Source organism: Ranitomeya variabilis, chromosome 7 (genome assembly GCF_051348905.1).
Source record: "Ranitomeya variabilis isolate aRanVar5 chromosome 7, aRanVar5.hap1, whole genome shotgun sequence".
Taxonomy (NCBI): Eukaryota; Metazoa; Chordata; class Amphibia; order Anura; family Dendrobatidae; genus Ranitomeya; species Ranitomeya variabilis.
In genome coordinates this window covers 175,974,077-175,990,477 of record NC_135238.1, presented here as the reverse complement: position 1 = coordinate 175,990,477, position 16,401 = coordinate 175,974,077, and the positions used below count along the sequence as shown (strand labels likewise).

At 39.2% G+C, this 16,401-nt stretch overlaps 1 protein-coding gene across 1 annotated transcript in view; it reads right to left on the bottom strand.

Moving 5' to 3' along the window:
• The window catches only part of COL6A3 (collagen type VI alpha 3 chain), a 143,582-nt gene that overhangs the window by 54,614 nt on the left and 72,567 nt on the right, over positions 1–16,401 (bottom strand). The window contains exons 6-13 of the mRNA XM_077272344.1: positions 15,286–15,885; positions 12,170–12,751; positions 10,003–10,617; positions 9,128–9,727; positions 6,499–7,104; positions 4,606–5,211; positions 2,724–3,070; positions 478–556 (exon numbers count right to left, since the gene is read on the bottom strand). Coding sequence (XP_077128459.1) covers positions 478–556; positions 2,724–3,070; positions 4,606–5,211; positions 6,499–7,104; positions 9,128–9,727; positions 10,003–10,617; positions 12,170–12,751; positions 15,286–15,885 — 4,035 coding nt within the window. The remainder of the gene's footprint in view (positions 1–477; positions 557–2,723; positions 3,071–4,605; positions 5,212–6,498; positions 7,105–9,127; positions 9,728–10,002; positions 10,618–12,169; positions 12,752–15,285; positions 15,886–16,401) is intronic.

The window sequence follows — 16,401 nt, the reverse complement described above, 5'->3', positions numbered from 1 at the left end:
GTACGATTCTCAGCAGGGTCCCTGATCGCTGCTGCGTGTCAGACACTGCGATATCGTAACGATATCGCTAGAACGTCACGAATCGTACCGTCGTAGCGATCGTAATTGCACTGTGTGACAGTACCCTTACATTAGTGCTGATGCTGCTGTGATCTCAGGACTTCATTGCAAGTTGCCTCTACTGACACTTAAACAACTTGAAATTTCTATTTGAGTAATACATTTAATTATATTTATTTACCCTTGGATTAATATTAGGCATGCACAGGGTGTCATTTAGCAATTTATATTGGCCAGTACATATCCAATATGCCATATATTTTACTAATAGGACTTAATTTAAACAAGTGGAAAGTTGATGTAAAATGTAATCTATGTTCTATACTGCATATCTTAGTTTATTAGGATGAATGTTAGGGGAACATAAGATCAGCTACAATCATGTTGCTACCATTACTCTCGTAAACCGCTGCTTACCTGCCGTTTGCAGTGATAAAGATGCTTTCTGAAGTTCTGACATGCTTACATCAGCACCATCTGTTATGTGGATAATAACCTGTATATAAAACAAACTACTGTAAACTCTCCATAAAATCTCTACATACTCTGATTTATACGATAAGGTACCGTGAAATGAATATATGAGTATGAAAGTCATGCACATTGAAAGAGATCTATATTTTTTAACTCCTTTTTCAACCCTTTTTTCAATAACCAGACATCTTTCATTTTTGTGCTTTCATTTTTACTTCCTCTGTTCAAAGAGCCATAACTTTTTTATTTTACCCATTGACATAGCCAAATGAGGGTTTGTTTTTGTGGGTTGAGTTGAAGTTTTAAAATACACTTTTCATTTTACTATATAATGTTTTGAAAATTAAGCAAAGCTGCAAAAAATGAACGCAATTTTGCCATTTCCTTTTTTGTGTTTTGCTTTTTAGCATTCGTTGTGTGGTAAAAATGGCCTGAAAACATGATTCTCTAGGTCAGTATGATTACAGCAGTACAAAACTTACAAGGTATTTCTGCATTTTAGTTGTTAAAAAAACTTCCAAACCTTGAAAAAAAAAAATTTCTTGTGTCGCCGATTTTTGAGATTTGTAATATTCGTCAGAGGACGGAACAAGGCATTTTTGTGAGTACTGAGTTGACATTTTCAATTATACCATTTTGGGGTATATACAGTATAATGTTTTGATCACTTTTATTGTACTTTTTAGGGAAGTGTTTCAACCAAGTCAGCAATTCGGATGTTTCCATTTTTATTTTTTTCAGCATTTTAATGTACAGTTTATATCTAAATATTATATTTGTTATGTTCTATTGATCAAACTTTTACGCTCTTTTTTGTTTGTTTTATTTTATTTATTTATTTTTAAGTGGGACAATGGGAGTGATTTAAACTTTTTAATATTTTTATTTTTCTATATTTTTCGAAGTTTGTTTTACATTTTTACTCTATGTTTAGTGTCCTGATTTGATCTCTATTATTATAATCTGCAGTACTAAAGTCTTGCAATATAGTGTAATTGCGGTTACTCTACGAAGTCCAACTTCTGTCTGTCTGAGCAATGGCAGCTACAAGGGCCTTCAGCAGGCCCCAAACTGCCATGGTAATCCATTGTCTTTCCGTGATTGCATCATTGTTTGACAGTAGCATATAAATGGTTAATGGCAGCAAACAGAGCTGGCTCTGACTGCTTCTGTGTGAAACAGATGCCTGCTATATAACACAGTCAGTATGTTCACTTCCAGAGTCCGCTCCATACAGCCCTCAGGGACATATGATGAAGATCTACGTCACTGATCATTAAGGAGCTATTATTATTTATCTTTAGAGAACCATTAATTCCATGGTGCTGTACATATGAAAAGGGTGACATGCATATAGCATACATGAAATTAAACAAAGTGACAAACTAGTAAAAAGGGGCAGAGAACCCTGTCCTCACAGGCTCTTGATGGACACCAATGGACTGAAAATGGGATGGGGAATTAGTATGGGAATGGGAGATGCTAAATATGCAGTTAGTAAGGTCTGAAAAGATCCAGGAGAGGGCAAAGTCTTTGATGTCAAGGGAAGAAAGGATCTGTAATAGGAAAGAGTGGTCAACTGTGTGGAATGGAGAGGACGGGTCTAGAACGAGAAGTTTTCAATATTGTTCCTTAGCTTTGGTGGTTAGTAAGTCATTAGTAATTTTGGTTAGGGCAGTTTCAGTGAAGTAGTAGTGACAGAATCTGAATTGTATGTTGTCAAAGAGTGTGTTGAAGGAGGGGTAGAACCAAAGTTCAATGTGGACTTGGTGTTTGAGGAGTTTGGAGACGAATGGGAGTAATGATATTAGTGATATGGGTCGATAGCTGAACATAGAAGTTGGTCAAGGGATGGCTTAATCAAGATAGGGGCGATTGTTGCCTATTTGAAAGGAGAAAGGAAGACACTAGAGATTAAGTATAAGATGAAGAGATGGAAAAAACAGAAAGGTGAGGTTGGGGAGGAGTTATGATGGAAAAGGGTCAAACGCATGAGTCGTAAGGTATGACGTGTAGAGAAAATAAGCAGTCTTTTTTCCAGTGATGGTAGAAAAGAAGAATATGGTCGAAGTGCATTGGTCTGTTATTTAGAAGGGTTGCGATGGTTGAACATTAAAAACTTTATCTGATGTGGTTGTTATGGCAAACAAGATGACATAGCATTGATAAGCCCATATCAGCTTTTCTACCTTAAGACTGTTGTCTTCTCCAGAGGTCTTGAATTTGTTTAAATATGTTTGCAGAGTTTGACTACTCAACACATAAGGTCCCCGTGTGCCCATTGCAAGGATTTTTTCAGCCAGCTCTTGACGATATTCTGAAAAATCAAATGCCTCAACTGGACCTGTTCTTCCTTGAGATAAAATGGCAACTTTCACTGTAGGCTTCTTGTCGCCACTGCAGCTAATTTTCTGCATGTTGGAAATACGCTCCAGTATATGCCTTAATTTGGACTCTAGTCCTCTGTAAGTGTTAAAGAGATTTTGCCCAGAGCCAACTTCCGAATCAAATCCAATAATCACTTCCAGGTTACAATCTGCAAATAAATCATAAAGTTATACCACTAATAGAAATAAAACCAAGTGAGTAATTCAGTGGTGAACAAAGACAGAATATGGCCCCTGTGTGAGGACTTAATATGGGCCCTTTGCAGGCCAATAGCTTATGATAAGGCACCTGCTTTTCAGGTAGAAGTGCCCCTCTGATAACATTTCCATAAATTGTGCCTACTGAATGTAGAATCTGAAGAATGAAATCGTACTAACATTAATGTTATGTTCATTGCAATAAAAAAAGGAATATAGCTTAAAACAGCAGAATTTTTTTTTTATTTTGGTGTCAGAGCGGTTTCATCAATGTAAGCTCCCTGTCCCTAGTAAAAGACTCACAGGCTGCCATCTTCAGCTCTTCCCAGTGCCGCTATCTTGTGATCGCAGCTCCTGACTGTCACAAGCTCTCAATTTAAATCTATGAGAACTTCTTCTGGCCTCATCCTGCCTCTCATAGGTTTACATTGAGAAGTGGCCTCTGGCTTGCCCAGTGAATACTGGAGTGATTCGGCAGGTCACAAACAGCAGAAGACAACTGAAGAGGTGCTGAGAAAAGAAGAAGACCCGGCTGGTAATATTACTAGGGGCAGATAACTTACATCAGTACTGCCACTCCCCGGCAGTGAAATAGCAAAAACTTTTCTATGCTTCTAGCTAAAACATGATACACTTTAATATTTTTCTCTAAAAACTTCAAGTGATGTTCTCATCATTTTTTGAAGGAGTCCACTGCCCCCAGCCTTTCAGTTTACTGCTCCCTAGGGGATGGTCAGCTCCAGCTTGCTTAATAGTTCAGCATTGTTGTCCCCTGGACGAAATTGTGAGTTCTCTGATGCTGCAATCAGTGGCAACTTTGCCTCTGCAACACTGGAAGAAAAGCACAGTTGCACTGAAGCTGGCAAGATTTGGAGGTATCAGAGCAGTCCAGTGATCTGGGCAGCTTCAGAGCAGTGCTTACAAACCCTATTGAAAAGAGCTTGTAAACAACAAAATTAAGAATCCTCCATTCATGAGAATTGAGAGTATATTTAATGCCAAGTAAATAGAAAAGTTGCTTGTTTTTAAGAGCATATTGCACTTTTATCCATTTAAGATAATGAGAAACAGTTAATCCGTAATGGGATTATAATTATTCCCATCACAGAATGTAATGGCATATTGATCGGTGGGGTGCTAGGCGCCATGGTGGTTTTGCTGAGTAGTATGTGCTTTACCTGGTAGTTTTGCTCTATAATGGTGGATTAATCACATCAGCTAATAGTTTATACTATAAAATAGGGGTGGATACACAGCTGGTGCAACCTCTGCAGCTGCACAGGAGCCCCAAAAGTATGGAAGCCCATGTCTACCTCCAAAGCAGCCATATCTTTCACAGAGACATTACCATACTGAATGGGCACATATACTGTCCTTACACATGGCTTAGTTTCTGTATGTGTCTACCTGCTCTAAATCATATCATAGCTATCAACTGTAACAATAAATGAATATGTATGAAAACTGAAAATAAGAGGGTACCTACCCCTGACACCATCTACAACACCTGGACAAACACTCCTTTTTTGCAGAGCAGTTTCAAGAGTTATCAAAATCTGTTCGTTCAGCTCTGAAAGCTGTTGGACAACAGGCACTCGGAAAGCACTCGGTGCATCACTTGTTATCTTGGAAACTTCATCAACATCTATGCTTCCCACACCGATTGCAAACACTTTGACTCCCCTACCGGACAAAGCTTGTGCCGCAGCCTGGCCATCACTGACGGACTTTGCTCCAGTGACAATGAAAGCAATTTGTGGAACGTTGGTGTCAATTCTACTGCCGGCTGCTTTTACAAAGTGTTTATCCTGCAAATGGCGAATAGCTGGGCCCAGATTGGCCACCCGGCCTCCTTTATACTCGGCTTTTGATACAGCCTCCATGATTTCTTCGCTGGTCTTGTATTCTCTGAGGAAAAACTCATCGGTCACATCTGAGTTGAACTGAGCCAGTCCAATTTGAATCGCTCCCTCTTCCTCCACAAGGGCATCAGCTATTCCAGATACAAACTCAAGAACCTCTTTAAAATTGTCCCGTCCCAAGTTCATGGAGCCATCCACAAGGAAAACAATGTCAGCTTCTTTCTTGCCATCTGAAACATTACAGTGAGATTACGACTGTTATGATCCATTTGCATTTTACATATGAAAATAGAAATGATTGAAGAAGGCACACCCCGTTGGCAGTAGGAGTAGTTTTTGCTATCATAAAGTAGAGTTACAAGATGTATTGTTGCGTTGCCAAACCCCAAACTTTGTATGAAAAATATATACAAGTGGAACTGTTTCTAAAGTTGGCACTGGGGTGTACTTTTTGTCACTGTGTCGATTTTTATTCTATGTGTTTTTGTGGGACTCGATCAAATTGGTAAGGTTTGAAATCTGAGTCCATAATTAAACTTGCGGAAAGGTAAGGGTGGGTGTGACAAATCTGTAGCAGTCGCACCTTTACACTAGAGACCAAACTGCAGCTTAAAAATGGAGTTAAAACATAGTTTGGTATAAATGCGGAAAATACTATGATTTCTGCATATTTTACCATTTTACATTGAATATATTATACAATTTTATCTTTGGAATTACTGCTAATAATCAATAATCATTTGGAATATTAGATAATTTGCAATGGAAGCTTTTCCAACATAGGCAATTGCACCTATTCAATCACAATGACTCTTACATTCCTTAAAGGAAATCTGTCAGCACGTTTTTGCTATGTAATCTTAAGACAGCAGGACATAGAGACTGAAACACAGAATTCAGTGATGTGTAACTTATTAGGCTGTGTGCTGTTATCAAGTGTTAACATGAGGAGATTATCACTGCTCGACTACAGCTCACATAACTGCTGGTCCAACCACGCTCCTTTCTATGATAAGCAGCTCACTGTCCATAGACTGTGTACATAGGGAGCCTGGTGGGGGCGAGGGCAGCTTTTCAGCTCTGCTTCAAGCTGTATCCCAGAACTCTGATTGCGTCACAACTGCTGTACCCAGTAAGCTAAGTGATACATCATTGGAATCAGGGTATTTTTTTCTACATTATGCTGCTCTCAGATGAGATAGCATAAACTTGCTAACAGATTCCCTTTAAAGATCCCTTGTGAGGTAGTGTTGAACAATACATTGTCAGTTGCATACTTAAAGGGGTTAGTAAGGACTTTTATTATTGGCTGAGGAGCCAGCTGTCAATCAGCATGATGTGCGCAGTGATGCCCTACCGAGCAAAAGAGAAAGATCTGCTTTGTTGACGATAGGTGAAATGGCCGATTCAGGTTGATCGTCCCAGTGCAGAACAGGCTGGTACTTAGTCCCATACACAACAATAATAAAAGTCCTGGATAACACTTGTTACTGCATATGCTAAAGTTGAATACTTACTGATTGGCAGTTCTGGTTGTGATGGTGGTAACGTTGGATCAACAGGACTTGTAAATGACCTGAATAAGACGTTTTCGATGTTCGATAGGTCCTTAAATTCCCTGACAGTGAAGAGATAGCGTGGGTCTGACACAATGCGCTGCACTTCATCTCTGTCAGCACTGCCACTGGCTACAGCAAGAGATCTGATCCTACTAGTGCCAAGTAATCTAGCAGCTCCAGTAACGTCATCTTCAGACTTGCCCCCGGTAAGAAGTACCAGATATTGTGGCACACCGTCTTCTATTCTGCTCCCAGCTGATTTTACAAAATGATTTTTTGTTACAAAATCTAGAGCTTTTCCAATATTCAGTGGCTCCCCTCCTTTGTTTCGCAGACGACGAATGTTTTGAATCAAGGCAGGCTTGTTCATGTAGGTCTTCAGAAGAAACTCTGTAGTAGGATTGTTACTGAACTGAACCAAGCCTACCCTCACTTTATTAGGTGCGATCTCAAAGTTCTGTACAACTTTCAAGATGAAATCTCGAATGTTAGCAGTGCCATCGGCACCAGTTTTTGTTGAACTGTCAATCAGGAAGACAACATCCCGTCTATCAGGATCAGAATCTATAGAAAAAAAGAAATATGGAATTTAAAAATAGAGAAACCATTTCATGTATTATATTCTCAAAAGCTTTAAAGGGGTTTTACCATCATAGATATTTATCACTAGAGACGAGTAAGTCCGTGAAAAAGCAAATCTAATTAATTTAGAGTTTTATAAAAATGTAGGATTACCCCAAATATGAAATATGATGATTACCATTTTATTTGATTATAGAAGGCCTGGAAAAGGGTTTACATTTAAAAAATATATATATCTGACTGTTTGCCTGTCCAGGCGCCACAACTCCCCTCTTGGTCCTCCACTGTCTCCACCTGCTCCTGTGTCAAGGGCAGATGATCTTCTCTTTTTCTTCACTCTGTTCAGATGTTTTCTGCATCGAGTAGGCCTCAGATGACTCGCATCACCCAAGGACTAGTTAGTGCCTTGAGCAACACATGCCATGGCATCAAAACACTCATCTCAAGAGGCCTACACGGCACAGGAAACACTGGGACAAAATAAAAGATGTGGAAGAGGACATCACCTGCCGTGGAGAAAAGAGCCAGAGCGAAAAGAGGACCTGTTGGGAAGCTGCAGCAGTGAGATAGATTAGGGATGTGATGACTTTATTATTTTCTAGTGAACCTCAGAGTATAAGGCACTTTTGATTTGCATTGAACAGGCTTAATGCAAATCACATTTTCTAGCCAAATCCAAGCAAACTGACCAATGTGAATTTTTGCTAATTTACTCATAACCATTTATTGTCATCCATGGGATAAGTTCTGCTAAATTTTGGATTACTAAAGGTCATCCTGCTGGTACCCCTACCAGTTATTAAAGCAGGGGTCTCGTGAGGCATGATCAAATATATGCAATGCAGCTCTACTCATTACTTATGGGACTGGAAGAGTTAACCAATTGTTAATACCAATGAATGAAGCAGACTTCATTCAAGAAGGGAGAAAGAACTGAAGACATAAACCCTCTTTGTAGTGATCATGGGGTTTCCTCAAGTATAAGTCATTTATCACTTTTCTTGTGGATGTTTTTGGTGGTAATACCTCTTTAAGATGATAACTTACAAATTATAGTACTAAATACTAATATGTAATAAATAATAATTATTATTTGTATTCATTTACATCTTTTAGATATGCCATTGCTAAATCTATTTCTGTCCCTTCAACCCCCACTTTGGTTAATCTTTATTATTTGAGGAAATTGAATAAAATAAGCATCAAAATTTTGTTTTCATTTGCAATAAACTGGAATGTAAGACTTCATTAGATTTGTGCTGTTTAGGACACTTTATGCCTTAGTGGACAATGTCTAGAAAAAGTGTGTTTATTACGTAATTAACATGCCCCCCCAAATTTTTTTTAAATATTATCCTAAAGTGAGTCAACCAAGAGACGAAAAGGAAAATGTCTCATGTCTAACAAGATACACCATGAGCCACTGTGATATTTTTGATGCATCTCCTGCCTGACTGGTCTGGTTCTAAGCTGTCATTATTTAGGCCAATATTAATCTACCCCATTATGTTTTATGTATGAACATGCAAAATTGGGCTCAGTCTTTACATTGGAGAGTAATGTTTGAAATCTTTGATCTAAGGTCCCCATACATATTAGACTAACATCAGACAAACCCCGGTGTCATTTTAATGTGTTTATGTGCTCCGAGTAGGCCACAAAAGATGATGTTCGGGGGAGATAAGAATCCAGCAAAATGATTTCGGACTGGCAATCTTCTTGTTCTCTCAGAGATAAGCCGCCAGAAATGTCTGACTGCGTCTTTCTCATAGAGAACACAGGAGCCCTTGTTATGAAAGTACAAAAAAATATTTTTCTGTTTATGCACACAATCCTTGTTTGAGCATGTTTTTCATGAAAAAATGGTTTTATTGGAAGCTATGTGCTAACAGTAAAGTTTTATTTCATTGTTTGTAAAAGTTCTTCAATTTATATGAGAAGAATTACTAATAAGTAATTAGGAAAATACTCATTTTGGGAACTTAAAATCTTATAAAATTATTACCTGCAGTCGTTCCTGATTGTCTTAAAATGATCTCAGTTATTTGATTTTGATCCAGGCGAGTGACACTTGAAAGCAATCTTTGTTCGACTGATGGCAATTCTTGGAAACTAGAAACAGAATATGTATAATCTTGGCCAAAAGTTATTTTCCTGGCCTCATCATTGTCAATGTTCTTTCCAATCACAAAAGGAAACACGGAAGACTCTTTAACTGTTCTTGCTCCTTCTCCAACGTCATCAGATGAAGGTCCAGAAGAGGCTACAATAAGAAACTGTGGAACTTGTTCTTCTATACGACTTCCAGATGGCCTGGTAAATATATTCTTGGACACATACTCCAGGGCGTTACCGGTGTTTACCGATGATCCACCTTTTGGTCGAATTCTCCTGACAGCACTTTGGACCTCTTCTTTGGTGGAGTGTGCATTTAACAAGAATTCCACCTTGGGATCTTCACTGTACTGGACTACAGCTACACGTGTGGTGTCTGGACTGACATCCATTGTAGCCACAACCCGTTCTATCAGCGATTTCACATTGTTGAACTCTGAGGCTGCACCCCTTGACCCATCAACAAGGAACACGACGTCTCTTTTTACACCTATTAAAGATTACATTGCACAAAGTAAAGACTTATTATATTACTAACAATAATGTGCAACTACATCTTTTTTTATCTAACGCTTCATTCAGATGGGCATTTTGCATCCTTGTTTAACCATTTGATATAACACCTAGACCGCCCACAGTTGACTGAAATAAAGATAGAAGACCAAAGGCTTGCCATATGATTATGTATAATATAGCAATACTGTTTGATGTTATCATAGTAGGCAGGAGCTACTGGTAAAATGATATCATTGCAAATTTACCAACCTTGTAATGTTACTGTAGGACGTGACTGCATTAAAATTTCAATATCACCGGCTTGAAGTTCAGACACTCTTGTTGTGAAGGTCTGATAAACAGTTCCCAATTGGCTAACATCAGGAACAGTAACGGCAAAGTCAGGAATAAAGGAGATTGTTCTCAGCTCTCCAGCGTCAGCATTTCGGACTCCGATAGCAAATGGAATAACACCAAAATTCTTTAGATCTGTGGCAGGTCTCCTGACATCATCTCTTGACCTGGCAGTGGTTAGTAGAACCAAGAACTGGGGCACGCCCTCAGCTGACCGACTGCCTGCTGAACTGGTAAAGACATTGGAAGTGACATAGTCCAATGCTGCCCCTGTGTTTAGTGTTGATCCACCAATTGGTGATAATTGCTGGATAGCTCTTAGAACTCCTTGACCGTCTGGATGAGTATTCAGTAGAAAGCTGGGTCGTGTGGAATCACTGTATTGAACAACTCCAATACGAATACGATCTTGACCCACATCAAGGTTTTCCACCACCCTTTGAATAAAGGAACGAAGAGAGGGAAAGCTGGATCTGCCATCGTTAGATCCATCAATCAAGAACACAATATCTTTCCTTTTGCTCATATCATCTAAAATTACAAGAAAACAAAAGTTACACAGCCATACCTGTAAAACATCTAAAAGCCAACATTTTTTCAGAAACATGGAGAATAAACAACGAGCTTTCGATGATCTTCAAAAGTTTCATTCGGATTTTAGAAGCTGCACATACACATGACACCAATGTTCTTGAAGAAAATAAACAAAATAATATATGCTTTGACCAGTAAGTATATCTGAAATAATATTTTGGTTTCATCAGGCCAGATACTAATCTGCTGGTACCTGTAAGGACATGTGCATCTAGACTTACAATCTTCAAAGTCATGAGTAAGAAAATACGGAGTCTTTAACTTGAAGTTTTAACTCTTAATGGTTAGGTCTAATTAATGTTAGACTTCTTTGCAGTAGAAGACCATGTGTGTGATAGGTGTGGGTCAATCTTCTACAATCTGCATCTATATGAAGAATCAGGTTCCCTCAGCCACTCATCCAGCCTGGTGGATTGGCCTTTGGTCAATGCATCCAGTGTAAATTGTGCAGTAATGTAAATGTTGGACCCAAAGAGGACAATACTCCTTCATATCAACTGATAGACATGGCAAGTGTGTTTAGAGTGTAAAAATATATTTTTGCATTCAGGAGGGCCATACGAAAAAAAAAAATTCTATATGTACTTTGACAACTTTCCTACAATTAGGAATGATAGTTATGTCAAAAGGGGGGTGCAAAATGCTGTAGCTGATAAAACATGGCAGAAACTAAATGATGAAGACATAGAAGCACATGTGTCATGAATAACTTATACCAGTGGCAGCCACAGTGCTCCTATACCAGTGGCAGCCACAGTATCCCATACAAGTGATAGCCACAGCGCTCCTATTCCAGTGATAGCCACAGTGATCCAATACCAGTGACAGCCACAGCACTCCTATTCCAGTGACAGCCACAGCGCTCTAATACTAGCGAGAGATATATCTTTGCCATAGCAGTGAGAGACAAATTGCCTTGAAACAGAAGCCATCACAGTGCCCTCATGAAAGCACAGCTGCCGCAGCACCTCTATGGAGAAGCCAGCCATTGTGCCACCACAGCAATGACCTTCATATGAAATCCAGCCACAGTGCCACATTAATGCAAGCCATAATGCAACCTATTGAGCATTTGTCCAGTTAAATGTTTGCAAACCATATTGTCCCCATTGAGAACAACCAGAGAATGCTATCTACAGTGTCGCTATGAAAGCCATGCCTCAGCATACTCACCTCAATCCAAGTCACGTCCAGTCGCTGAAATGCAGAAGGTTACATATAAGGAGCTCAGGGCTCATGTGCAACCTACTGCTCCAGCATGGATCTTTAAGATCAGTGCTGGAAAGAAAGAAATAAAGAAAGAACCAGACTTTCTTTTGAAGGTGAAAAAGATACAGATGTCTTTTGATTGCTGTGTGAGAGCTATTGTTAGTTAAGGTAGAGGCATTGTGATACACCTCTACCAGAAAAGTAAGGCATTGTGCCCTAAGCAAAGCCTGAGCAACAGCAAATGTGGAAATCTGGCAAAAACAAAAATAAAAGTACTTACAAGTTTCTGTTGGCACCTCCACTGAGATGGTTTTTATGAGATTAATAAATTGTGACTGTAAAGAGGAGAGCTCTCCCAGAGACTCTGAGGACACAATAAATTGTGGTGCCAAAACAATCTTCTCAAGTTCCTGAGATTCAGCCCTTTGTGCCTTGATAGCAAATGTCACCACACCAGCTCTCTTCAATTTATTTGCTGCCTGATCTATGCTGTCTCCAGATTTGCCTGCAGCCAGCAAGACTAGGTATTGTTGTACCCCCTCTTGAATTCTACTTCCAGACTCTGGTGTGAAAAGATTGTCATGGGCATAATCCAGAGCACCTCCAATATTGAACTCCTTGCTTGGTTTGAATCTCATCCTTCGTACTGTACTGACTACCTCGGGTTTTGTTTGAAATGAGTCAAACTTAAATTCCACTTTCACATTTTCACCGACTAAACCCAAAGAGATACGAGTTTCATCTGGGCTAACGTTGAGACCATCAATGACGTTTGCCACAAAGTTTCGAACAAGTGGAAAACTCCCAGCAATATTGTTGGAACCATCAATCAGGAATAAGATGTCTCTTTTGCTTTCTGTGTCTGTACAAAAAGGCACCAAAATGGTTTAAAGGTTAAACAAACCCTCTTAATAAATCGTCAAATAGGACCTAACTCACCACAATCATCTACTTTATAACCAGATTCAGAAAATGCTTTAATATTTGATATAGGAGCCATAAGTAATAGTAAAAGATAAGAAATGTAATTACTACCCAACAAGCTAAACACATTTTAGAGTTTAGTTCAACTCATGACACACTACGCGCCTCCAACTATAATAGGAGATTCCACATGGGACTTATTAGACCTATTAGAGCTTTGCAGGTGAGGTTTGTCTTAGTGACCGTTCCACTATGGGTATCACGCAGTGTTTCCTGAAGTTAGCTTAAAGATGACAGGTCAACATTCCTGCTATGCCTGCTGTATTAAGTATTCCCCATAAAATGTATTTCCCAAAAAATAAATATGTGGTATTCATCATGTAGTAGCAAAATCCATGAATATATGTATTTATTCCATTAAATAAAAATAGTTGGGGGTATAAATCAATAATGATCAGCAGATGACTGCATATGGCTGTTTTGCACATAATGTGCTTTCTCAAGGCTTTAATGTCTTGAGAAAGCACATTGCGCGCAAAACAGATGTAGCCAACCTGCTGGCCATTATTGCTGTAAATCCCCCAACTATTTTTCCTATGGAATGATTAAAGGCCTGGTCCAAAGGTAAAGTAATTTTCCTGCTAAATCCCTAGCTATTTAGTGCCTACATCTAAATTGTTTTCGAATATACTTGCATTAAAAATTTTCTATCCTTCCCTACCCACACTATCTAACAGCTATTGTATTTTTTCCCTTCTTCCTTTTTGACGACTCTTGGTTTGAGAATGCCAGTGCAAGTTGGGATACTCAAGCGAAGCATCATCAGGGGCAAAGGCTGCGGTTTGTGGGCTTGGGGCAGAGGCAGCCTCTGCCTCCTTTGTGAACACAGTGTTATGAGTGATGCTTGTTTCAGGGGCTGTGCCTACATGCTGTGTGATGTGCACAATCACAACCCGCTTTCTGTTGTTGGCTCAGATCAGCAATATCGAGCCGTCAACAGAGCAGTATCAGAATACACTGTTTACAAACACTAGCGCCATCCCCGCAAGTAACTTCACTGGTCTCTGCTCTCCGGGTATTCTGACACCACGCTCTGTTGCCAGCTTGTTACTGCTGAACTGAGCCAACAACAGAGAGTGCACTGTGATTGTGCACAGCCCCTGATACAAGTGTCACTTACTTTATGACTATTCCTTTTTAGGGAGGGGGCAGGGTCTGTGACTGTGACCGCAGCCCTTGCCCCCTGATGACACAATGTTTGATTATCTTTTTTATGATGCTTCATTTGTATGCTGCACTGTGATTCTCAAATGAAGCGTCATACAAAAGAAAAGTTAAAAAAATAGTTAGTGTAGTTAGGGAATGGTTGGGAATTTTTAATTTAAGTATATTAGAAAATAGTTTAGATTATGGCATTAAATATATAGAGATATAGAATGAAAATTACTTTGGCCTTCGAACCACCCATTTAAACATCTTCATGGATTTGACTACTGTGTAGTGAGTGCCACATCTTTATTTTTTGTGGAATACACAGTTGGATTTATTTTGAAAACTGAGCACCATCAATGTAGAAACCCGCTTAATCCCTGTAATTGGAATTTAAGGTGATGCATTGGGTAGTAATTTTGCTATACAAATTCCTCTTAAATACAGTAACAATACTGGAGCATCTTTGCATAGAACTGCATTTTGCTGCTCATCTGATGTTCCTCCTGGAAATGAATGAATAAGTTGACAACTAGGTTCCGTCCCTCCCTGTACAGTCTACTCTATCACCCGCATGCAGCAGAGTCACAATGGGTATGAATATTGCCTTATTGATAAGGTTAATGGCAACACCAAGTGGTCAACTTATTCAAACAAGGGAAAAGTTCTCAGAAAGGATTCGACAAAACTATTTTTCTATGGGGAATGCAATGATGTACCAAACAAAAAAACTTTTTGTAGAGTCGACAGATCGATTCTAAGACATTAGATCCGCTGTAGTATGTATGAGATCAGCCGCCCTACGCAATAAGTGTAAAGCACTGCGGTGAGAGATTCAGGGTAGCGCACATCTATACATAACCATGAAAACATCAACATCTGAACATAACTTCACTGTCAGTCTACAAACTGACAAAGATTTCTGACTGATTAAAGGTTTATACACATAAAGAAATTATGTGGCCAATTTTCTACTCATATTTTCAGGAAGGAAAATTTGCTTTGTGCTATGGATTTCAACAGTAGATTTAATATTTTTTTATGCAAAGGGTAATGGAAATCCAATGTATTTTCTCAATGAAATCTGCATTAATTTGCTGCAGATTTTTGTCTCATTTTGGTGGGGACATGCCCTTACTCTATTGTATCATCATACGGAATCTTTTAATACTTCTTGTTCATTGCTAAGAATAACTTAAATTAAATTAATATTATTACTACACTGATCAGAACCTATGAAAACATTATTTGAATTGCTCTTACCAGTTTCCACTGTCTTTGCTATAGTGCTTATCTCACTGGTGGTAATGGTGCTGACCCGTTGAGAGAATGTTTGGTAAGCATTCTCCAGCTGAGATACATCGGGAAAATACAGAACAAAGTCAGGAGTGAAAGCGATAGACTGAAGTTCTGTCCGATCTGCAGAGCCAGTACCAATGGCATATGGCACAATACGACTGCGCTTGAGAGTCATGGCAGGCCTTCGTACATCATCTCTAGACTTTCCAGTTGCCAAGAGAACCAGAAATTGTGGCACTCCTTCTTCTGCTCGACTCCCGGCTGACTGTGTAAAAACATTGCTTGTTGCATAGCTTAGGGCTGCCCCTATATTCAGTGGAGAGCCCCCAATCGGAGACATACTTTGTATAGCTCTTATCACATCTTGTTGGTCTGAGTGGGTGTTGAGAAGGAACATAGGCCTAACAGTATTACTGTATTGGACAACAGCGATGCGTACTTTGTCTCTTCCCACGTTAAGGTATTCTACCACCCTCTGAATAAAGCTCCTGAGAGATGAGAAACCAGATATGGCAGCATCTGAACCATCAATCAAGAACACTACATCCTTCTTGATATCTTCATCTATTAAAAGAAATGGTAAAGAAAAGGGAGGAAGAAGAGAATGTTTTAACAGAGATGTTATTTTCAGGTTAGGCAATACATGTATAGGTTGACACTATAAAGTACTTGTGGACATGGAGCCTCCTTAACCTGAAATTATGTGCCTTAGTGCTGTCAAGATAAAAACAGAAGAGAGGTTTGCTTCAGGGTCGGACCCCTATCATCCTCCATACTCACTGAATATTAGGACAAAGCAAGAAAGGGAAGAACAGAAGACGAGATGTATCATGGAGAACATCAGGCCATTGTGTCTACATTACACTGTGTGCAGAATTATTAGGCAAAGTTGTATTTTGATCACATGATACTTTTTATACATGTTGTCCTACTCCAAGCTGTTCAGGCTTGAGAGCCAACTACCATTTAAGTAAATCAGGTGATGTGCATCTCTGTAATGAGGAGGGGTGTTGTCTAATGACATCAAAGCCCTATTGACGAGCTCTGAAAAGTCCAAAATTGTGACATGTCTTGCAGAGG